Below are 25772 nucleotides of genomic sequence, written 5' to 3' on the forward strand. Positions count from 1 at the left end.
TTATGTCATATTTTCATATTAATTTATATTTTAAATAAATTTTGTTTATTGTTTGAGGTAAGGGTTTTTTTTTTTTTTTGAAGAGGCCAAAATGGAGGTAAGGGTTAAAGGAGGTAATGAGTTTAAGGTTTAAATTTCAAATTTCGAGCACATGATTTTGGCGAAACTCTTCAACCCTTCATAGAAGGTGGTTAGTGTATCTTGTTATGATGCTGGGTCCGGACCTCACACTTTGTACATGGATTAGAGTGCTTCTTGTACTCCCTTTAATAATATTATTTTGCTTATAAAAAAAAAGGTTTAAATTTCAATGAGGGTGAAAAAAAAATACTAACATTAACAACAAATTCCTAATTTTTTCGGTTAAAGAGAAATAAATAACATACTTAGAATAAGGCCCGAATATCTTAAAGAGATAATTATCCTAATAATAACAAACTTAAGGGGCCAAAATATCTTTTTGTTTTAAAATCAAAATTTCAGTTTTTTTTTTTTTTACATTTTTTTTAAATTCTTTCAGGAGCTGGCCCAAAAGCCTGTGGGCCGGCCCATGTCGGCCCATGAAAAAACCTGGTCGATAAGGCTCGGCTCACTATTTTTGAAGCCCGGCACGTGTAAATATATAGGGCTAATGGGCCGGCCCGATAGCCCGACCCATTTTGACAGCAATACAGTAGTTTTTTTTTTTTTTTACAATAGTTATTTCCTTCAAATTGAACTATTACAAAAAATAACACTGATCCTAATCCCCACAGCCAAATTAACTTGCCAAAATGAGCATGTGATGGTTTTCTCATATTCACATAATTCGGTCTCAATAATGATAGATAGCAATGAAATCTACATATGTTAGATAAGAAATCATGTGTTGATTCTCTCCACATGATTCTCTCCTCAATCCAACTTTTCTTTGCTGCAACACTCTTACTTGATCTGAATGACTGAATGTTAGTAATCATTCTGTAAGTGGTTAAAACCATAGTGAATATGTGAAAAAGAAAAGGCATATATACAGTTTGTTTAAATGTCATTTTGCTTTGACAAGCTTTCATCCATTATTTTTATCCAATATGAATATGTGATTAAAATTAACTAATGAAAGATTAAGATCTTTTTTTTTTTTTGTCAAAGTAGCCTAGTGGCTAGACTCTCACACATTTAAATGTGGAGAAGTGTGGAATTCGGGGTTCGAACCCCGGCCACTCCGATAATATCTCTGGTAGCTACCATTTTAGTTACATTTATGGGACGAAAGATTGAGCTTTTAAGTTGGGATTTAGTTAAAAGATTTTGTGCGGGTCCAAAAACAAATGTAACACATTTTTCACAAACTCGAAGAATTTTACAGATAAACCTGTTGGGATATGAAAGGAAAGCCATAGAAACAATTTCAACAAAGAGATAAGATAGAGCAATAGAAATAAAAAATGCAGCAGAGCACATGTAAGCAACCAATTCTAAGTGCTACAAGTGCTTGTTTTGCGAGGAGCTGTTTGTCGTAAGAACGAAACATTTTGCAAGTGCTTTCTTGTTTTGTGCGAAGCATAATTGGATCATACCTTGGTAGTGGAATCATTGGAGTCTTCCATGCAACACTTGAAATAATTGGACACCAACTCTGCGATCAAATGTTCAGCTTAGTACAATCCTCACTAGTTCTATTGAAACGAGAAAACAAAATTGGCCACGTAATAAAGAGAAAAATCCAGAATCAACTCAACTCCAGAAATTTACAACCAGCTCTTTTGAAATTAAGCTATATCTTACACACATCTTTAAAATACACTGTCAAAAAGGCAAAGAGAGTTATCAGCTTTTGGTAAATGAAATGCCATATGAAGAACTGAAGAAAAGCAAACAACAATTAAGAAAATAACAGACAAAGAAAGAACAGAATGATATGAGTGTGAAGGAGTAAGGGGAAGCACAATCAAGGCAAGAAGGTAAGTGATTAGGCATGTAATTAAGTTTTAGGCTAAATTATATTTTTGGTCCCTTAAGTTTTTTTTTTTTGTTTCATTTTAGTCTCTTAAGTTACAAACATTTACAATTTGGTTCTTTAAGTTTTTTTTGTTTCATTTTGGTCCCTAAGTTATGAATGCCGTGGAATTTGATCCTTTAATTTACAAAACTTATACAATTTAGTCCTTCAATTAGAGATCAAAATATCTTAATATTTGTAATTTAAGGGACCAAAGTGTTCAAAATTCATAACTTAAGAGAGCAAAATTAAACGAAAAAAACTTTGTTTTTTTGAAGAAGCTAAAATGATATTAACAAACAGCCTCCTCAGCACAAGGTGTGACAAGGTAGACACTACCAAAGTTTACAAATAATCACAGAAGAAAATCAATCATACAAGGCCCAAACATAACAAAGGACTAGACCACCAACTATGGTAGTTTAAGACTAAAGTAACACTCGTCGTCTTCAACCACCGATAAGTAAAGAGTTTGATCTTGTCCAACATCTGATGAAGGGACTAACTTATCAAAATTTAACAATTTGGTTCTTTAGGTTTTTTTCATTTCATTTTGGTCCCTTGAGTTATGAATGCTGCACTCTTTGATCCTTTAATTTACAAAACTTATACAATTTAGTCCTTCAATTAGAGACCAAAATATCTTAACATTTATAATATAAGCGACCAAAGTGTTCAAAATTCATAACTTAACGGACCAAAATTAAACGAAAAAACTTAAGGGACTAACTTATTACATTTACCAAAATGAAATTAAAAAAACTTAAGAGACCTGAAACTTAAAATTAACCTAAGGGACCAAAAGTATAATTTAGCCTAAGTTTTATTTTAAAAAAACAACCATATTCTTAGAAGTGGGGAATACATGGTTCGAACTCCGACCCCTCCAATAATAAGTAAATAGTCATTTATATAAGTAAACATAAAGGTTAAATTGTTCTTTATATGTACTTCTTGAGTACTTCTAGTTTATTTGTACATTCAATCATGATATATAATTAAACATTGCAGACAACGAATCCTAGAGCTGCAATTAAAATGTCTAAGAAAAGGGTTGGAAAAGTAAAACAATACAGGATGAGCACATGTACAGGTTCTATCAACAGACTTACAAAATGATAACAGGGCTGATATTAACAGACTGTAGCTGCTGCAATACGTCCAGACTAGAAAAAATAGAAGATAAATTAATCACTACTATTCTTTCAATAACAATAGTGTGGTAGTCATGAAAAGGAAATAAACATAGTGTGGTAGTCATGAAAATTCAAATAACTTAATTTGTAACTAGAAAGGATCTCACCTTGTTTTACTCTTATGATAGACCCCTAGCCATCATTTCACAAAGAAGTTTCTCTGTTATATCAAATAGCAGCCATCATTTCACAGAGTGAGCACATATGTTAGTATGACATTTTCTAGATTATGACGACATAATAAGTAAATCATGAAACGATAATAAACTAATAGTCAATTCTATTAGGTAAAAAGTCCTTCCAAGAGACACATTAAGACCAAGAGTAGATTCAAAAAATCCTTAAATTCACACATCAAATCAAACACTATGATGACAGAAACCATAATTGTATATATCAAAGCTCACAACAATGCTAGAATTTACTAAGAATTTAGCTACAAGTAGAAAATCAAACTAGAATGATAGAAAGGTGCTGAAGTAGTGAAGTCAGAACACGACCATAGAATTTACTAAGTATTTAGCTCAGAAAATAAATTATTTAATAACCATTGTAGAACAGAATTACCAGATATCTTAGAAATCATTTAGTTTGAGAAATGGATAGATTGGAATTTCTCAGTATTACATCACTACCTCAGATACATAAAGCTTGTTTGATCTCAACTATTAGGAGGATACTCTAAAATCTACTAAGCACAAATGTATAACAAAACATTAGCAACAATTCATTGAAATGTATGGTCATACATCATAACAAACCAGTTTTCTAGCATCATCTTTGGTCAATTTGACAAACCATGAAAGTAAGTTCCAATGTTGTCGGAAATCACAAGCATAACAAGACATACAGAACCTAGTTAACTTAGTTATCTTTCAGATGTTTCTTTTGGTGCATTCAACGAAGTTTCCCCATGATGAACTGTCTAGGCAAGTGAAGATCAAACTCCTCAGTTGTATGCATGTAACTATTCCAGCATATGAAGTGCGCAGAACTGGTTTGCTTTTACACATGCTACCAACGTAAATTCTATCTCTTTCGTTTCCAATGTATAAGATTAAATTAAATATTATATTCAGAAGTACAAAGGAGAGGAAGTGAAACAAGCCTAGACATTTATTACAACAAATCATCATGTAGATCTAAAAGACATAAGACATTAAAACCTTTGAAACAGAAAAAAAAAAAAAAAAAAAAAAAAGATGCTTATAATCTAAAAGACACAAGACATTAAGACCTTTGAAAAAGAAAAAACAGAAACTTATTATAAATAACTTCATTTATGTCCGGCTACCCTTTTCGATCAGGAAAATGAAAAACTGGTGTATGCAAGCTTGCTCTGGCAGTTGAAGTTTAAATGCAAATCCTAATGTTGCAAGATAAAAAATGAACTGAATACCTCGCAACTAGATAAAGGTGCATTGCAGCCTGCTAGACCTATCAGTAATACTTACAACATGCCTCCTCGGATCATGTACTCTAAAGATGCAACGTCTTTCGTTTCATCTATTCTATTAAATATAAATTGAACTCAAACAATCACAGTGAATGGAAAATATCCTTGAAAAAATATGATGCAGATTCACACAAAATTGGGAAGAAAAGGATAGCTATTAAGGAATTAAAAAGACAAACACAATTGCTGTTACAAATATCATAATGAAACTACCAAAGTATAACTTTTAATTAAAATTAAAACAAATGTAATAGTGAACCAATTCCACCAACCATCTTTTACAAATATGAAAGGAAATAAAAATTAGATGGTCGTTTTACTCTTACAAAAGACCTCTAGCAATCATTTCACGAAGAAGTTTCACCGCCTTCTCATTCTTGCCATTTTTTGACAAAGCATGAATAAGAGTTGTGTAAGTTATGCCGTTAGGGGTGCAACCGTTATCTTCCATTTTTGACATTAAGGACAATGCTTCATCAAGCAAGCCCTCTTTACAAAGCCCATCAATCATAACATTATACATCGTCACATTAAAATGGTAGCCTTTAATCAAAATATCCTGATAAATCTCTAGTGCATCCTTCAGTCTTCCATTTTTGCATAGTGCATCGACAAGTATAGTGTAAGTATACATATCTAGCTGAATTCCTTGTTCATTGATCTTCACAAATAATTCAATTGTTTTGTCAATCTGATGGCTTTTGCACAAAGCATCCAATATAGAATTGTAAGTGATGACATTAGCATGTAGGCCTCTATCATGCATCTCATCAACAAGATCCCAAGCATCAGGGATTCTCCCCGATTTGCAAAGCCCATCAATAAGTGAATTGTATGTTCTAGTATTAGGAGCTATGTTTTTTAAATGCATTTCTTTGAAGAGATCCATGGCTTCATCCACCATTTTATTCTTGTATAAACCATTAATCATGACATTGTAGCTAACAACATCTGGTTTCACTTCCGTTTGAGCAAATGTATTGAATACATATGTGGCCTTGTTCACTTCTTTAACCAAAAAATACCCCTCCATTAAAGAATTATAAGTAACAACATCTGGTTTCACACCTTGTTTTATCATAATAGCCAAGACATTTTTAGCTTTTCTCAACTCTCCTTCCTTAGATAAACCATCAATCAATATATTAAAAGTAACAACATCCGGGCTGATGTTTTTCAACAACATTTCATTTAACAAACCAACAGCTTCTTTGAATTGACACACAATGCAAAGGCCATATATTAAATTAGTGTAAGTGACAACATCAGGATAAATATTCTTGACAATCATTTCAGAATATAAATGCAAAGCATCACTCACAAGTTTATCCTTGCAAAGACTATTAATGACTATACTGTACATTACCACGTTTGGTTTAACCATTAACTCTTCAATCCTTCTAAGCAACTGCAGGGCAGCTGTTGTTTCTCCTTTTTTACATAAGCCATCAATCAAGATTCCATAACTAACTTGATTAAGCTGAAATCCCTTTGATATAACATCGTCATGAAAATCCAAAGCTTTAATAACCTGACCACTAAGACACATGCCTTTCATAAGTGTAGTCATTGTTATGGTATCAGGCTGATAACCTAGCTTGAGAATTTTTGCTAATACAGAAAATGCAAAATTAAGTTGACTAATGTGGCAGAAACAATTGAGCAAGATGTTCAAAGTAACAAAGTTAGGTTGAATTCCTTTGAGAGAGGGAAATAGCAGTGTCAAACTGTTTGTTTTTAACAAGGGAAGTTAACATCTTATTGAATTTGACGATGGGTGGGGTAGGGTTGATATTGAGCATTCGATTGAATGAAGAATCAACATTAACAACAAGATTTTGATGTATTTGGGAATTGGAATGAGCTTGAGAGTAAAATCGGCGACAATTGAAATTGTTGGAAGGAGAAAGAGTGATAGCAGCAGCAGCACCGTGACTTAACACTGAAAATGACATTTTAATGGTTGAGATTGAAGAATGAAAATTGTTGCGACTGTGGTATTAGTGATTCACTTTTATGATGCTGCAACTGCCACTCAGTTTTGGATAAGATTGATAATCCTCTGCAGTCAAAATCTCTCTAGTGCTCTTTACTGCTCTATTTTCAGCCACTTGATTAAATCAAACGGCACAAATATAAACTGAAAAAAGAAAATAATAAAAAAATAAAATAACTGAAAAAAGTAATGGTGAAACGGAAGTAATTAACAGACACGACGGCATCATCGTGGCTGACGATGGCAGCGACTACTCCGGTTGATTTTGCAGAAGTGGCGGAGAAGGCTCTCTTTTGAATTGATTCCACTGCTTACTGTAATTGGTGCAACGGAAGCTGCTGTGACTTCTTTTATCTAATTTAATCTATATAAGAATATTAGTTGGCATAACTATAAACTACTCTCGGTTAAATTGTTGCCACGCCATGTATCATAAATAAGAGTAATTGATGTCCCAAAATTTAATAACGGAACTAAAAGTACATATCATTTCTGATGGAATCAAGTCATATGAGCCATTTTTTTAGTTTGTGAGTGAAAAAGTGTTTTATCAAACTAGTTTTTACATTGTAACTAAGTCTGCCACATTTTGCACTTTTTGAGTGAAAATTCGGTTTGTGGAACTAAATCGTCTAAGCCATGTGAATAAGTCACTTTCAAACTTTTTTGGGTTCCAAATGTCTCAAATCAAATTTCAAATATCTTTTATTCAAATTTCTACTTTCTTTCTCAAACTCACGTTCTTCCTTTAAATCTTACATTTCTCTCTCTCTTCCTACCCTAAATTTTAATTAATATATAAATTTTAACTATCGTATACGGGATAAATTATCACCGATAAAAAATTTAAAATAAATATCATTTGTGAGACAAATTATAACTAATAAAAATTTCAAAAAAAACTAATTGACACGGGATAAGTTTTAACTGATATATAAATTTAACTATCTTATACGGGATAAATTATTACTGATAAAATATTCAAAGTACTTATCATATGTGACACAAGTTATTACTAATAAAAATTAAAAAAAAAAATAAATCAAAAAAACTATTTTATACGGGTTAAGTTCTAACTAATGTAAATTTCAAACTAACTATGATATATGGGGCAATTGTAATTGATAAAATTTTTAAAATAATTATCAAATGTGAGAAAGTTCTAACCAATTACAATTTGTTTTAAAAAAAAAAAAACTATCTTATACGGGATAAGTTCTGACTTATATAAATTTCAAATTAAATATCATATACGAGACAATTCCTAACTGATAAAAATTTCAAAATGATTATCAAATATATGAGACAGATTCTTGCTATTAAAAAATTTAACATTTTTGGTATCCAAAATAACTATCATACCTGGGGCAAATTATACTACTAAATTTCAAATATCTTTTGCAACTTTACCTTTGGTCAAACATATTTTTGGTGAAATTTTTTCTAGATAGATAAAATGGTAAAATTAGAATAAACCTTCAATTTGATCCTTAAATTAATGATATATCTTTAATTTAGTTTTCAAACTATCAAAATATACTAAACAATCCCTAAATTATTGTTAATACATCAATTTAACCCCTCAATTCTTTTAAAAACATGTGAGAAAATCATAGTTTAAGGACCAAAATGATGGATTATTAACAGTTTAAGGATCATTTAATATATTTTTATAGTGTAAGGAGGACCATTAAAGAGAGATTGATGGTTCTCGAACTAAATTGAATGTTTATTCGATAAAATTATTATAAAGTGATACACATAATGACTACTTTAGTGAGGGAATCGAAGTTTAAACCTTAGTCATAACATTCTCTTTAATAATTTGGATATTTTTTGTCAGTTAAATTAGAATATGTGGACATTTTTTAATCATGTAATTATTCAAAATAGGTAATCAATATATTATTTCAGACCAATTGTCTCTGAAAAAAAAAAGAAACAAAATGCTAAGTTTGAAAATTCTTTTTTGACAATTGTTAAGATTGAAAATTGAAATCTATATATTATATGAAAATGAGTGTAGGAGAGTAGTGCTATTTAGCACAACTTTAACCAACGAAATTTAACTATACAAAATTGTTGAGACAAAATCCTATTTTGATGTTTTAAAGATAACAACCCTTAATTAAATTTTAATTTGATTCTGATCATTTTGTGATCTAACAAGTGCTCTTGAGTGATTTAATTTAAGAACAGATGCAATGGATTAAATTAACCTTGTTTCACTCATAAGAAAAGAATCAAACAAGTTTTAGACAAATCTGCAGTAGAAGAATGATCTCAGATTGGTCTCCAGACTTATGCGTTCTAAAGCATAAGCACTTATTCAAGTCAACTGGTACAAGACAAGAAAGAACTTTTAAGTTGGACTTATTAAAGGATCATAACAGTACAAATAAGTCATTTAAGGCAAGGAATTAATTTTGGTTCTTGAGCTTACTCAAATAAGCTTCTTTAAGGAATAATAACTTCACATCTTGCAACAAGGCTTTATGTTCTCATAGAACATCATTAAAGAAGATAATCTAGACCAATAAGAACTCAGCAACAAGTACATACAGCTTGCATAGAAGCCTCACATCTGAATCAAGTACAAAGCTTATGACAAGGGTGGCTACATTCCCCCATAAAAAAGTACTCATCTTACTATTCATGTGTCCTTTGAAGGACAAGTGAACAGTGGCTACTCTATGCCTTTGATGAAGAGTTTACAGCTGGTTGACAACTTGCAACAACTTGCAACAGCTATATTTTCGTTGGACCTTATCCACACCATCTCAGAGAATGGTCTCCAACGTCCTGGAGAATGATCTCCCAGTTTCTGCACTTAGGTGGCAATCTTATCCAAATGAATTCAAATCTTATTTTCCCACATGGGAAATACATTTGCAACGGATATACACTCAGAGACAACCCATTTACAGTTGGCCAAAGAATATTTCTGACCAACAAGTACAAGTGACTGTCAGAGACCATGAGAAGAACGATCTCCTGAAGCATCTGAAGGACAGAATCACATGGGCTGGTTTGTTTGTCTCTCAACGGCTATTTCTCCACTCACAACGAATATGTGTGATGTCCAAGCATCAAGGGAGCATCTCCATCTATAAATAGCACGTTGGTTTAATGGGAAGAGCAAGAACTTGAAGCACACAAAGCAATCTAAATACATTCTATCTCAAGCAATCAAGCTCTTCTTTTCACTCATACTCTAAAGCTCTCTAGAAATCTAGGATCATATTTTGTAGAGTACTTTGAGTGTATCAATTTGTAAGCTTCACATCCGGTTAGGTGTATAAGCTTAGATCCAAAAGAATCATTGTTAAATCTTTAGGATTCTCTCAAGTCAATTGGGTATAATTGATTGAGGTTACCTTGTAAAGGTAGATCAGCTGAATATAGCTGGATACTTTGTGATCTGGATTTAGGTCATAAAGGGTTCTTTGATCTGGGCTTAGATCAAAGGGAAGTTTCTGTAATCTTGGTCTAGATTATAGTGGATAATCTCACGCAAGTGGGGACTGGAGTAGCCCATACTATTAAGGGGTGAACCAGGATAAATTCTTTGTGTGATTCTCTTCTCCCTTACTCTTTTATTTTATGCAAACACTATACACACTAATCACTTGATTATTTGCACTTACATTTTAAGGAGAACGTTCTCCAGTTGATCTAACCATCAAGCTTTTGTAGGCTGTTATTGTCTAACTTTATTTTGCAGTAGAAAATTTTAAAGGGTCACAATTCAAACCCCCCTTCCTTGTGACAAACCTTGTTACTTCAATTGGCATCAGAGCACTGCCTCTAAAATCTAAGCATCTAACAAGTGCTTGAGGAAAAGATTCAGGAAGGAAGTAATGTCTAAACCTGCAAAATTCATCTCAGAAGGAGGATCATCAAATAGACCACCTCTTTTTGAAGGAAATGACTACTACTACTGGAAAGACAAGATGGAACTATTTCTTAGGTCACAAGACATCAACATGTGGGCTGTAGTTGAAGTTGGAGACTATGCTCCACTGGTCAAAGATTCATTCACACCAAAACCACAACTTGAATGGACAACTCAAGAATCTGACAGGGTACTACTAAACACTAAAGCTCAATTATTTATTAAAAGTGCTTTGTGCAGGGAAGAATATGACAGGATCATGGAATGCAAGAACGCCAAAGAAATGTGGACCACTCTTCAAACACACCATGAAGGAACCAGCCACATAAAAGAAACAAGGATTGACATAGGAGTAAGAAAGTTTGAACTGTTTGAAATGAGTAATAGTGAAACTATAGATCAAATGTATGGAAGGTTTACAGTCATCATAAATGAGCTAAATTCTCTTGGCAAAAAGTATACCACACATGAGAGAATAAGAAAGCTACTAAGATGTCTACCAGAAGAATGGAGACACATAGTAACTGCAATAACTGTAGCAAAAGATCTCAAAACAATGGATCTAGAAGATTTCATTGGATCTTTAAAAGCTCATGAAGCAATACTTCAAGAAAAGAAACCAGCAAATAACAAAATGATTGCTCTAGAATCACAAGTAAAAGAGAACCTTAAAAGAGAAATAACATGTGATGAAGAGAATCCCCTTCAACAAGATGATGAGGAAGAAATGGCTTTTCTCTCAAGAAGAATCCAAAGGCTGATGATGAGAAGAAATCAAATCAAAAATTCATTTCCACCAAGAAGAAATGAAACTGATTTAAGCCAAGTAAAGTGTTACGGATGCAATCAAACTGGACATTACAAAAATGAATGTCCAAAGCTGAAGCAAAGAAAACCTCCCTACAACAAATCCATGATGGCTACATGGGACGATCTAGAAGAATTACCAGAAGAAGAAGAAGCAAATGTCTGCCTAATGACCAGAACCAACTTTGATGAGGTAAATCTTGAACCTTGTTCATCATGCATGAAAACTGAACAACTATTTGATAATCTCTTGTATGATTCACAAATTACTGCTCAAAAGTATGATCAACTTAAAAATGAACTCACTGAAATTATTAAAGAAAGAGATGAGTATAAATTTGAACTTACTAAAGTCATCAAAGAAAAAGATGAGTATGAAACTAAAAATAAAACCTTAAAAGACACTTTAAAAAGAGTTCAAAATGATCTAGATAAAGTAGCTAAGTTAAGTAAAGAAGAAATTATTGTTCAACAAGAAAACTTAGGACTAAAACAGAATATTTCACTTTTAGAAAAAGACATAGCCAAATATGTAAAAGCAACTGAAACCTTTGAAAACATCCTAGGTGTTCAACAAAGAGTAATTGATAAAAATGGAATAGGCTTCAAAACTCATCAAACAATTTATGATAAAGTTTTCTTACCTAAAAAAGATCAAAAAGTAAAAAAACTGTTTTGTTCCTTCTGTCATAAACATGGACATATAAGATACTTCTGTTTTAAGAAACGATCAAAAAATTCTGTGAGAGATCATTCTCCAGATAATCTCCAAAACTGGTCTCAAAGGAATGCATACACAAAACCATCTCATAAGAGAATACATTTTAAAAACACTAACCAACAAGGACCCAAATCCAAATGGGTACCAAAAGTCTTACTAAACTCAAATACAGGAATGTATGCTAGCAGTCAAGAAAAAGCCATGGTACTTGGACAGTGGCTGCTCGAGGCACATGACTGGAGACAGACACAGCTTCCTTTCCCTTGAAGAAAAGGAAGGAGGAACCGTTACCTTTGGAAATAATGAAAAAGCTAGTATCAAAGGTAAAGGTATAATAGGTAAAATTAATTCTGCTAAATTAGAAAATGTTCATTATGTAGAGGGTCTAGAACATAACTTAATAAGTATTAGTCAACTATGTGATAATGGTCTTGAAGTTATTTTTAAAACTCATACATGCGAAATTAAACAAATATCTTCTGGAAAAACTCTTTTTAATGGATCAAGAAAAAAGAATGTATATGTCATATATCTAGATGAACTGCCTGTTGAGTCATGTTTTGTATCTCTTGAAAAGGATAAATGGATTTGGCACAAAAGAGCAGGACATGTAAATATGAGAACAATTGCAAAACTTTCTCAACTTGATCTAGTAAGAGGATTACCAAAGATAAGTTTTGACAAAGATAAACTATGTGAAAGTTGTACAAAGGGAAAACAAACCAAAAGTAGTTTTAAACCTAAAGATTTTATTTCAACTAAAAGACCTCTTGAATTACTTCACATAGATTTGTTTGGACCTGTCAAAACTACTAGTCTAGGTGGCAAAAACTATGGTTTTGTTATTGTTGATGACTACTCTAGATACACATGGGTTTTATTTTTAAAAAGTAAAGATGAATCTTTTGAATCTTTTAAAATCTTTTGTAAAAAGGTTCAAAATGAAAGAGGTTCAAATATCATCTCCATAAGAAGTGATCATGGTGGAGAATTTGAAAACTCCCACTTTGAATCATTCTTTGATGAAAATGGTATTTCTCACAACTTTTCTTGCCCAAGAACTCCTCAACAAAACGGAGTTGTTGAAAGAAAAAATAGAACCTTACAAGAAATGGCAAGAACTATGATAGACGAATCCAATGTTGAAAAATACTTTTGGGCTGAAGCTGTCAACACTGCTTGCTATATCTTGAATAGAATGTCTATTAGAAAAGTTTTGAACAAAACCCCTTATGAACTTTGGAAAGATAAAAAACCAAATGTTTCTTATTTTCACATTTTTGGGTGTTATTGTTACATCTTAAATATTAAAGACAATCTAGGAAAATTTGACTCTAAGTCTGATAAAGGAATCTTTTTAGGATACTCTTTAACATCTAAAGCATATAGAGTTTATAATCTAACATCAAAATCTTTGGAAGAAAGCATGCATGTAAAATTTGATGAATATGATGATATATCATGTGTAAGAGAAATAGATGATGAAGATGAGCAAAGTTCATCAAAAGAACAGGTTGCAGAACAGGAATCACCACCTCAAGAACCTCCTAAAACGTGGAAGATTGTAAACAATCATCCTCAAGAACAAATAATAGGCGATACTGCAGAAGGAGTAAGAACCAGAAGATCATTTCAACTTAATGAGAACAATCTAGCTATGATCTCTCAAATTGAGCCAAAATCCATAGATGAAGCTATCATTGATGAATCATGGAAAATTGCTATGAAAGAAGAACTTTCACAATTTGAAAAGAATGAAGTATGGAAACTAGTACCAGCTCCTGCAGATCATTCTATCATTGGAACTAGATGGGTCTTCAGAAATAAAATGGATGAAAATGGTAAGGTAATTCGCAACAAAGCAAGACTTGTTGCTCAAGGTTATAATCAACAAGAAGGTATAGATTATGATGAGACTTTTGCACCAGTAGCAAGGTTAGAAGCAATTAGAATATTACTTGCATATGCATCTCATAAGTGTCTTAAACTTTTTCAAATGGATGTGAAAAGTGCATTTTTAAATGGATTTTTAAATGAAGAGGTTTATGTCCATCAACCTCCTGGTTTTAAAGATGAACACAAACCTAATCATGTTTTTAAACTTACCAAAGCTTTATATGGACTTAAACAAGCCCCAAGAGCATGGTATGATAGATTAAGCTCATTTTTAATTGAAAATGGTTTTTCTAGAGGAAAAATTGATACAACACTTTTTAGAAAAACAAATGAAAATGATTTATTAATTGTGCAAGTATATGTTGATGATATTATATTTGGTGCTACTAACGAAAAAATGTGCGAGGATTTTTCAAACCTTATGCAAAGTGAATTTGAAATGAGCATGATGGGAGAACTCAGTTTCTTTCTTGGCTTGCAAATCAAGCAACAAGATGATGGAATCTTTATTAGTCAAGAAAAATATATCAAAGATCTTCTCAAGAAGTACAACATGAATGAAGCAAAGATCATGACTACTCCAATGCATCCATCAACAAATTTAGACAAAGATGAAAGTGGTAAAACTGTGTCTGAAAAAGAATATAGAGGAATGATTGGATCACTTCTATATTTAACTGCAAGTAGACCAGACATTGTATTCTCAGTTGGTCTTTGTGCAAGATTTCAAACATCTCCAAGGGAATCTCACCTTACAGCAGTCAAAAGGATTTTTAGATATTTGGTGGGAACACCAGATGTTGGTCTATGGTACAAAAAGGGATCTCATTTTGACCTAAAAGCCTATTGTGATGCTGACTATGCTGGTGACAAGCTTGAAAGAAAAAGCACAAGTGGTGCTTGTCAATTTCTTGGTGAAGCTCTTGTAAGTTGGTGCTGTAGGAAGCAAAACACCATAGCACTCTCAACAACTGAAGCAGAATATGTATCAGCTGCAAATTGTTGTTCACAAGTGATATGGATCAAAAACCAACTTGAGGACTTTTCCCTAAGGTACACAAATATTAAAATTCTTTGTGATAATACTAGTGCCATTAATTTATCAAAGAATCCCATTCAGCATTCTAGATCTAAACATATTGAAATTAAACATCATTTCATACGTGACCATGTTTGCAAAAAAGATGTTGAATTAATATTTGTTGATACTGAATCTCAATTAGCTGATATTTTTACAAAACCTCTAACTGAAGATCGTTTTAATTTTATTAAAGAAAATTTAAGAATTATAAAAAATCCCAGCTGAATATTGTTGAGACAAAGTTTCTCCTCTTGGAGAACGTCAGGAGAACATTCTTTCCCTGAACAAAAAATCAGGTCTTAAAAAAAATGATCTAAGTTTTGGCTGAAAACTCTTAAATGTTTATTTCTCAAATTAATTATAATTTTTAAGTCCTTTACTCTTCCCATGACATTTGTCTCTCTCTTTCTCACGCCTTAACTATCTCTCTCTCTCCTTTTAGTTTTCCTAAGTACAATTTGCAACTATTCATAATTGTACTAAGCTACACCTAACCTATCTATCAAATCCTTTCCTATTCTCTAGACACTCTCTCATTAGTGGTTTATTTAATCAAAACAAAATCTACACTCTTTCATCATCACTTCCGTAAAATCCTTATCTATTCTCCACTATTCATCAAACCCTTATCTCTTCTCCACTGTTCATCTTCCAAAATCAAATTTTGCTTCCATGGCTCGTTTGAAGAAACCTGCAAACAAGAACAAAATGGAAAGTTGTTCATCCTCTTCTCAAAAGTCAGGTACCAAATCATCCTCCTCTACCTCTTCTAAATCCCTTTCAACTCGTGAAAATGAGATTGAAGTTCAATCAAATCCCTCAAATACGCCTCAAACAAACCAACCCTCTATTGAAACACAATCACCACCACCAACAACCATTCAAATCTCTGAAGTTTTAATTGGAACCATTCCAATTACTTGTAAAACCGTCATTGAACCCATTCAATGTTCTCAAACCTCTGCTGAAATCAAAACCACCACTCCAAAAATCAAAACTAACCCTATCACTAAGAAAACTTCAACTTCAACCAAAACCAAAAAATCAAAATCACTTGATGCTTCAAAAGTCAGAAAATCAAGTAGATTAGCCTCAGGTGCTGGGAGAAGACCAGCAATAGATAAAACTGTGTACTCTCTCTCTGATGATGATTCAGAAAATACACACTCAGGCTCTCCAAAAGCCAAATCTGTTCCTGAAATTAAAACCTACTCAAAAAGACCTTCATCGTCCAAACACCACACCAAACCTTCAAAATCTGAATCTTCTGAAGAAGATATCATGATTAGAAAACTCAAAAAACCTGCTCCTCTTATTCATGAGGATTGTCAACAAAGTTTTGAAATTTTTTTCAAAGAAAAAACCTGTTCTTCCTGGTAGAGTGTATAACTTTGATGATCTTATCAACACAGATCATGACCTAACCCAATATACCAACCCTCTTGGATGGACAAACTTGTTCAACATTAGAGAAACTCATTATCCTAACCTTATCTCAGCTTTTTACTTCAATGCTGTTATTTCCTCTGAACAAACCTACATTGCTTCTGAACTCAAAGGAATCAAATTCAAGGTCACTGAACAACTCCTCAGTGAACTCTTAGATGTACCCTCATCTGGTCACAAACTGTATGGAGAAAGCTGGTTCTCCATGGCAGGAGTGAACAAGGAAACATTCATGTCTGAAATCTATGAACCCGGAACCTCTCTCAAAAATCCATCCTCTTCCAAACTTAAACTTGTGTTCAAAATGTTCCACAACATGTGTCTTCATGCCATCTTTCCCAGAAAAGGCAGCAAGGATAAAGTCACTGACAATGATATGTTGATAATGTATCATATGTTCAACAAAATTCCTCTCAACCTACCCTTTGTCATGCTCAAACATATGGTTTCTGTCATTGAAAATGAATCCAGAAAAGTCACTCTTCCTTATGGAATGTTTCTAACAAGAGTCTTTAACAAATTCAAAGTAAGCTTTGAAGGAGAAGAAGGAAAGAATTCATCTACCACATTCTCCCTAAAGAATATTGGAAGAATGAAGTTCATAGGAGATATTGAAGACCACACCATTCCTGATCCAAGCCAGAAAAGAAAAAGAGAAGATTTTGAAAAGGATAGCAATCTGAACCTTCTAGCTGAAGCTGTGACAACACAGCAGGGAGACCATCCAGAGATCATTCTCCCAGTCTCAGCTCCAACAGAACAAACCAAAGAAACTGTAAGTGAAAAAACCACTTCTGCTCAGTTCAATCCTTTTGTATCCCTAGAGTTTGATAACCTAAGAAATGATTTTGGCAACCCTCAAAATCCTCACACCTCTGTCTTGGATAATGACTTTTCCACCATTAATAATCCTGTCAATACATCCATCTTCTCACCTTTATTAACCTCTCCACAAACCTCCTTTGACACCACAGATTTTCTGAAAAATTTCATTTCAACTCCTTCAGATTTTTCAAAAATCCATCAGCCTATCTATACTGATGCTGGTCCATCTCTGCCATCCTTCCCTCAAAACTTTGCTTCCATGAACTCTTTCTGCACTAGCTACCCATCAACTGATTCTGCTGCATTCCAAAACTCTGCAAATATACCTCCTTTTGACTCAAGACCCTTCAAAAAGTCAAAAGTTGAGAAAGATATGGCTAAGCTCTTTCAAGCCATCAAGATCAACAACACTCTGATGAACTACACTATCCATGAGCACCAGCTCTTTAGGACCTGGCTCATTGAAGAATTTTGCCCAGCAATGCGTATCAATCCACCTCCATCAAATCCTCCTCCACAAGTTCCAGATTTTCCAGAACTTGGCAAAGACTCTAACTCTGATCCTTCCTCTCCTGCAGATCCTCAGTAGCACTCCTTCATACCTCCCAAGCCTTTTTGCTGTTGACAAAAGGGGGAGAATGAATTCTGTAGTAATTAGGGGGAGATTGTGATATTTTGAAATGTTTTAAAAACTCTTTTGATTATGTTGTTGTTTGCCTTATGTACTTCAGTCTTAGAATTTGTAGATATAATTGGAAGTTGTTTTGGTTTCAACTTCTAATTGTATGTTGTTTGAATTCTAAGAACTTAGATTATATTTTGAATAACCTTTTTGAATCATTAATCATGTACCTGAACAATGTCATATTCTCTGATTATGAGTTTGATTAATGAATGTTATGTTTGATTCAAATTTATGTCTTTACATATTTTTACTCAATTTGCATTTGCATATTTTATAAATTGATAAAGAATGCTAAAATTGAGGGGGAGCTTTATATGATTAAATCACAAGTATTATTACTGAATATGGTTTAATCAGAATCACAATCAAAAATTAATTAAAGGTTTTGTCATCATCAAAAAGGGGGAGATTGTTGAGACAAAATCCTATTTTGATGTTTTAAAGATAACAACCCTTAATTAAATTTTAATTTGATTCTGATCATTTTGTGATCTAACAAGTGCTCTTGAGTGATTTAATTTAAGAACAGATGCAATGGATTAAATTAACCTTGTTTCACTCATAAGAAAAGAATCAAACAAGTTTTAGACAAATCTGCAGTAGAAGAATGATCTCAGATTGGTCTCCAGACTTATGCGTTCTAAAGCATAAGCACTTATTCAAGTCAACTGGTACAAGACAAGAAAGAACTTTTAAGTTGGACTTATTAAAGGATCATAACAGTACAAATAAGTCATTTAAGGCAAGGAATTAATTTTGGTTCTTGAGCTTACTCAAATAAGCTTCTTTAAGGAATAATAACTTCACATCTTGCAACAAGGCTTTATGTTCTCATAGAACATCATTAAAGAAGATAATCTAGACCAATAAGAACTCAGCAACAAGTACATACAGCTTGCATAGAAGCCTCACATCTGAATCAAGTACAAAGCTTATGACAAGGGTGGCTACATTCCCCCATAAAAAAGTACTCATCTTACTATTCATGTGTCCTTTGAAGGACAAGTGAACAGTGGCTACTCTATGCCTTTGATGAAGAGTTTACAGCTGGTTGACAACTTGCAACAACTTGCAACAGCTATATTTTCGTTGGACCTTATCCACACCATCTCAGAGAATGGTCTCCAACGTCCTGGAGAATGATCTCCCAGTTTCTGCACTTAGGTGGCAATCTTATCCAAATGAATTCAAATCTTATTTTCCCACATGGGAAATACATTTGCAACGGATATACACTCAGAGACAACCCATTTACAGTTGGCCAAAGAATATTTCTGACCAACAAGTACAAGTGACTGTCAGAGACCATGAGAAGAACGATCTCCTGAAGCATCTGAAGGACAGAATCACATGGGCTGGTTTGTTTGTCTCTCAACGGCTATTTCTCCACTCACAACGAATATGTGTGATGTCCAAGCATCAAGGGAGCATCTCCATCTATAAATAGCACGTTGGTTTAATGGGAAGAGCAAGAACTTGAAGCACACAAAGCAATCTAAATACATTCTATCTCAAGCAATCAAGCTCTTCTTTTCACTCATACTCTAAAGCTCTCTAGAAATCTAGGATCATATTTTGTAGAGTACTTTGAGTGTATCAATTTGTAAGCTTCACATCCGGTTAGGTGTATAAGCTTAGATCCAAAAGAATCATTGTTAAATCTTTAGGATTCTCTCAAGTCAATTGGGTATAATTGATTGAGGTTACCTTGTAAAGGTAGATCAGCTGAATATAGCTGGATACTTTGTGATCTGGATTTAGGTCATAAAGGGTTCTTTGATCTGGGCTTAGATCAAAAGAAAGTTTCTGTAATCTTGGTCTAGATTATAGTGGATAATCTCACGCAAGTGGGGACTGGAGTAGCCCATACTATTAAGGGGTGAACCAGGATAAATTCTTTGTGTGATTCTCTTCTCCCTTACTCTTTTATTTTATGCAAACACTATACACACTAATCACTTGATTATTTGCACTTACATTTTAAGGAGAACGTTCTCCAGTTGATCTAACCATCAAGCTTTTGTAGGCTGTTATTGTCTAACTTTATTTTGCAGTAGAAAATTTTAAAGGGTCACAATTCAAACCCCCCTTCCTTGTGACAAACCTTGTTACTTCAAAAATTGTATATGGAGAATCAATGAAAAAAAAAAAATTGTATATGGAGAAATTCTATGTTCAAATGTACACGTAAATTAAGTCAATAAATTAATTAATAAATGATAATTTACTCTATTAGTCTTAGTTAGTAGTCCCCCGTTCTAAAACTTTGGTTTTTTAGAGTTTTGCACATGCATTAAGAAATAAGAGTTAAATATGTTTTTAATTTTTATAAATATCTCAAATGAAGGAAAATCAACGAAGAAAAGAAGGCTCAAGGAAGGAGATAGACATCACAGAGTAAGGCTGGAGAAACAATAATAATCTTCCTTAAAATTTAAAATGCATTATGGAAATAAAACATATACAGGTGTTCAAGTCTACAAATCTAATGCATTAGGTAAGAAGAGATATTGTCTCAACAATGAAGTCATTCCTTCACTGCATCAGCTACTCAAAAACACAACATAACCAGGTTTCGCACAGCATCTAAGGCCTCTACGCATCGCCACTATAGCAGCCACAAATGTCAACATAATAAATAAGTCATGAAACCTACCTAGTATTAGGTAAAAATTCCTGCCAAGAGATGTACCAAGACTAAGAGTAGATTCAAAAAATCCTTAAATTCATACATCAAATCAAATACTATGATGACAGATACAATAATTGTAAATATCAAAGCTCACAACAATGCTAGATGAAGTTTGACACACTATAAAGTATTAAAAAATCAAACTAGAATAATAGAAAAGTTCTGAAGTAGTGAAGTCATAAATGTATAACAAATTATTAGCAAGGTACAAAGAGGAAGACAATGAATTGCAACAATTCATCTGAAAATCCTGTGGAATTCGTACATCTTAATAAACCGGCTTTCTAGCATCACCTTTGGTCAATTTTTCTCTCAATTATAAACTCAAGTCTTGAAATGGGTTGAGTGAATGCAAGCTTGCTCCAGCAACCCTTTTTGACCAGGAAAATGACTTGATTTATGTTCCGCTACCCTTTCCGGCCGGGAAAATGAAAAACTGGTGTATGCCAATCTTGCTCTGGCAGTTGGAGTTTAAATGCATCTAATCCTAAAGTTGCAAGACCAAAAATGAACGAAATACCTCGCAACTAGCTAAAGGTGCAGCCTACTAAACACAAACCATTGTTTATGGGGTCTAATATTTGGACCTGGTCCTCTGCAGCATATGCAGAGATGGTAGATCAACTCTACCATAGCTGCTCGACAGTAGATGAATGAACTGTAGAGGGTCTCCATTATCTACAAATTGCTTCATGTGTGTCAGCTATACTCTTTTATTTACATTGTAATTACCCTTCCATATTCTGCAATATAACAGTGTTACAACATCTTTCATTTCATTGAATTTATTAAATATAGATTGAAATTTAACAATGCCAGTGAAACACAATTGTCGTTACTAAGGAACAAAAAAAGTCAAACACAATTGCTGTTATAAATATCATTTTGAAACTACCAAAGTATAACTTTTAATTAAGATTAAAACAAATGTAATAGTGGGTCAATTGCACTAACCTTTTTCTTTATAACTAGGAAAAGAAATAAAGATTAGATGGTAGTTTTCAAATTCAAAATAATAAATTGTAACTTGAAAGCATCTCACCTAGTTTCGCTCTTATAAAAGAGCTCTAGCAATCATTTTACGATGAAGTTTCACTCACCGCCTTCTCATTCTTGTCGTTTTTCAACAAAGCACGAATAAGAGTGAATGCAACCTTGAAATGGGTTGAGTGAATGCAAGCTTGCTCCAGCAACCCTTTTTGACCGGGAAAATGACTTGATTTATGTTACGCTACCCTTTCAGACCGGAATAATGAAAAACTGGTGTATAAGATCCTGATAAACCACTTGTGCATCCTTAAGTTTTCCATTTCTGCATAGTCCATCAACAAGTACAGTGTATGTATACATATCTAGCTGAATTCCTTGGTCATTGATCTTCGCAAATAATTCAATCGCCTTGTCAAACTGATGGTTTTTGCACAATCAATCCAATATAGAAGTGTAGGTGATCACATCAGCAGGTTGGCGTCTATCATGCATCTCATCAAGAAGGTACCAAACATTAGAGATTCTCCCCGATTTGCAAAGTCCGTCAATAAGTGAATTGTATGTTACAGTATCAGGAAACTTGTTTTTTAAATACATTTCTTTGAAGAGATTCATGGCTTCATCCACCATTTTATTCTTGCATAATCCATTTATCATGACAATGTAGCTACAAACACTAGGAACCACTCCCCTTTGAGCAAGAGTGTTGAACACATATTTGGCCATGTTCACTTCATTAACCAAGAAATACCCCTCCATTAAAGAATTATAAGTAACAACATCCGGTTTCACACCTTGTTTTATCATAACAGCCAAGACATTTGTAGCTTTTCTGACCTCTCCTTCCTTAGATAAACCATCAATCAGTATAGTAAAAGTAAGAACATCCGGGCTGATGTTTTTCAACAACATTTCATTTAACAAACCAACAGCTTCTTTGAATTGACCCACATTACAAAGGCCATACAGTAAATTAGTGCAAGTGACAACATCAGGAGTAACAAAGTCAGGTTGAATTCCTTTAAATTCCATTTGATGAGAGAGGGAAATAGCAGTGTGAAAATGTTTGTTTTTAACAAGGGAACCTAAGATCTTACCGAATTCGAATACGGGTGGGGTAGGGTTGATACAGAGCATTCGATTGAACGAAGAAACAGCTTCATCAACAACAATATTGTGATTGTGATGTAATTGGGAATGAGCTGAGAGTAAAATCAGCGACGATTGAAATTGTTGTGAGTGGAAAGAACGATAGCACCGCCAACGCCGTAACTTAACACTGAAAATGACATTCTAACATTTTTGAGTGAAGAATGAGATGCTGCGAGTGACTCAGGTTTCTGCTGCAACTTAGTTTTGGATTACAAGGAAATGAATGAATAATTGGGAGCGACTCAGGTTTACGCTGCAACTCAGTTTTGGATAAGAAGGAAATCAATGGGGGGATGGGTTTCATTTAGGTTAATGTTGCAACATTTAATCAACACATAACTAATACATTGAGTTCAAGTGGTTAATATGTAACTATTCTATTTTCAATCAAAATTGTTGAGTATTTATCAAACAAGAAAAATTGTTGCGGATAACTCTTTAGGGCGTGTTTGATCCGTTAATAATACGAGATTAGGTAGGATAATTTTAGATTAGGTAGAATTTCAAGTCTCTCAAGACAAGTCAGGTTTGTTGGATGTTGGAGCAAGGATTTTAAGCTACTGCAACATTGAAAGCTCAAAACTCGAAGAGAACTCAAACCTTGCAGTACACACTCGGGGACAGACTCTGGCTTATAACAACATGAAATGTGTAGTTCTTGTATGGAACTGAGAGTGTTGAGTTCATTTGGTAGTACCTTGAGTTCAACAAAATGTTTGATGGAAAGTATCTTGAGATTATACATCATATGCGGCAATTTCCGTCAGGAAAGATGGAAAATAGTTCTTATATTAACAGTTTCCCAACAAGCATAAACAATCTCAACAGATGGAAGGGATGACAATGCAAGCTTTGGCATACCCTTTATGATGAAGATTCATAAATATAAATCCTTGAAAAATATAAATTGAACACTAACAAATGACAAGGAATAAAAAAAATCCTTGAAAAATATGATGCAGATTCATAAAAAAATTGGGAAGAAAAGTATAGTTATTAAAGAATGAAAAAAATCTAACACAATTGTGTTAACAAATATCATAAAGAAATCACCAAAGTATAACTTTTAATTAAAATTGAAACAAATGTAATAGCGAGTCAATTGCACCAACCATCTTTTATAAATACGAAAAAGAAATAAAAATTAGATGGTTGTTTTCTAATTCAAAATAACAAATTGTAGCTTGCAAGCATCTCACCTAGTTCGACTCTTATAAAAGACCTCTAGCAATCATTTCACGATAAAGTTTCATCGCCTTCTCATTCTTTTCATTTTTGGACAAAGCATCAATAAGAGTTGTGTAAGTTATGCCGTCAGGGGTGCAACCATTATCTTCCATTTTTGACATTAAGGACAATGCTTCATCAATCAAGCCCTCTTTACAAAGCCCGTTAATCATAACAGTATACATCGTCACATCTAAATGGTAGCCTTTAATCAAAAGATCATGATAAACCACTAGTGCATCCTTAAGTCTTCCATTTTTGCATAGTCCATCGACAAGTATAGTGTATGTATGCATATTTAGCTGAATTTGTTGGTCTTTGATCTTCGCCAATAATTCAATTGCCTTGTCAAACTGATGGTTTTTGCACAATGCATCCAATATAGAATTGTAGGTGATCACATTAGCAGGATAGCCTCTATCATGCATCTCATCAACAAGATCCCAAGCATCAGGGATTCTCCCCGATTTGCAAAGCCCATCAATAAGTGAATTGTATGTTCTAGTATTAGGAGCTATGTTTTTTAAATGCATTTCTTTGAAGAGATCCACGGCTTCATCCACCATTTTATTCTTGCATAAACCATTAATCATGACATTGTAGCTAACAACATCAGGAATCACTCCCCTTTGAGCAAATGTATTGAATACATATGTGGCCTTGTTCACTTCTTTAACCAAAAAATACCCGTCCATTAAAGAATTATAAGTAACAACATCTGGTTTCACACCTTGTTTTATCATAATAGCCAAGACATTTTTAGCTTTTCTCACCTCTCCTTCCTTAGATAAACCATCAATCAATATATTAAAAGTAACAACATCTGGGCTGATGTTTTTCAACAACATTTGATTTAACAAACCAACAGCTTCTTTGAATTGACACACAATGCAAAGGCCGTATATTAAATTAGTGCAAGTGACAACATTAGGATAAATATTGTTGACAATCATTTCAGAATATAAATGAAAAGCATCACTCACAAGTTTATCCTTGCAAAGACTATTAATGACTATACTGTACATTACCACGTTTGGTTTAACCATTAACTCTTCAATCTTTCTAAGCAACTGCAGGGCAGCTGTTGTTTCTCCTTTTTTACATAAGCCATCAATCAAGATTCCATAACTAACTTGATTAAGCTGAAATCCCTTTGATATAACATCGTCATGAAAATCCAATGCTTTATTAACCTGACCACTAAGACACATGCCTTTCATAAGTGTAGTCATTGTTATTGTATCAGGCTGATAACCTAGCTTGAGAATTTTTGCCAATACAGAAAATGCAAAATTGAGTTGACCAATGCGGCAGAAACAATTGAGTAAGATGTTCAAAGTAACAATGTTAGGTTGAATTCCATTGAGTTCCATTTGATTAGAGAGGGAAATAGCAGTGTGAAACTGCTTGTTTCTAACAAGGGAAGTTAACATCTTACCGAGTTCGAAGACGGATGATGGTGTAGGGTTGACAAGATTGTGACGTAATTGGGAATTGGAATGAGCTTGAGAGTAAAACCGTCGACGATTGAAATTGTGAATTGGAAAACAGAAATTGTTGGAAGGAAAGAGAGTGATAGCAGAAACAGCACCGTTACTTAACACTGAAAATGACATTTTAACGGTTGAGAGTGAAGAATGAGATGTTGCGTTGCGACGGTGGTAGTGATTCAATTATGGTTATGGCGAGTGCTTCCATGGACTGCTATTTCAAATGGTCCATCATG

At 33.5% G+C, this 25772-nt stretch overlaps 2 protein-coding genes, 1 long non-coding RNA gene and 1 pseudogene across 6 annotated transcripts; all 4 read right to left on the bottom strand.

The window, feature by feature from the left end:
- Window positions 1–363: 363 nt before the first annotated feature.
- Window positions 364–4297, bottom strand: LOC123906144. Of its 4 annotated transcripts, none has more exons than XR_006808780.1 (5): window positions 3285–3597; window positions 3094–3147; window positions 1722–1785; window positions 1560–1618; window positions 364–933 (listed from the first exon to the last, which is right to left on the bottom strand). It is a non-coding gene; the product is annotated as an uncharacterized LOC123906144 (long non-coding RNA). The 4 variants fall into 4 exon arrangements; XR_006808781.1 differs by having other exon boundaries at window positions 364–960; XR_006808782.1 differs by lacking the exon at window positions 364–933 and adding an exon at window positions 3927–4297 and having other exon boundaries at window positions 975–1618; window positions 3285–3337.
- A 487-nt stretch (window positions 4298–4784) lies between these two features.
- LOC123906140 lies at window positions 4785–6932 on the bottom strand (annotated as a pseudogene).
- A 13840-nt stretch (window positions 6933–20772) lies between these two features.
- Window positions 20773–25753, bottom strand: LOC123906142 (pentatricopeptide repeat-containing protein At3g22470, mitochondrial-like). The gene is made up of 2 exons (XM_045955992.1): window positions 24019–25753; window positions 20773–21420 (listed from the first exon to the last, which is right to left on the bottom strand). Exon 1 carries the CDS (start codon window positions 25660–25662, stop codon window positions 24031–24033), a length of 1632 nt encoding a protein of 543 aa, XP_045811948.1. The 5' UTR covers window positions 25663–25753; the 3' UTR covers window positions 20773–21420; window positions 24019–24030.
- Window positions 21568–24024, bottom strand: LOC123906143 (pentatricopeptide repeat-containing protein At3g22470, mitochondrial-like). The gene has a single exon (XM_045955993.1). It carries the CDS (start codon window positions 22802–22804, stop codon window positions 22103–22105), a length of 702 nt encoding a protein of 233 aa, XP_045811949.1. The 5' UTR covers window positions 22805–24024; the 3' UTR covers window positions 21568–22102.
- Window positions 25754–25772: the final 19 nt, after the last annotated feature.

This window comes from Trifolium pratense, linkage group LG2 (genome assembly GCF_020283565.1).
Source record: "Trifolium pratense cultivar HEN17-A07 linkage group LG2, ARS_RC_1.1, whole genome shotgun sequence".
Lineage (NCBI taxonomy): Eukaryota > Viridiplantae > Streptophyta > Magnoliopsida > Fabales > Fabaceae > Trifolium > Trifolium pratense.

Bases quoted from the DNA above. Each gene is read 5' to 3' on its own strand.
- LOC123906142 (XM_045955992.1), bottom strand. From the start codon at position 25,662: ATGTCATTTTCAGTGTTAAGTAACGGTGCTGTTTCTGCTATCACTCTC.
- LOC123906143 (XM_045955993.1), bottom strand. From the start codon at position 22,804: ATGCTCTGTATCAACCCTACCCCACCCGTATTCGAATTCGGTAAGATC.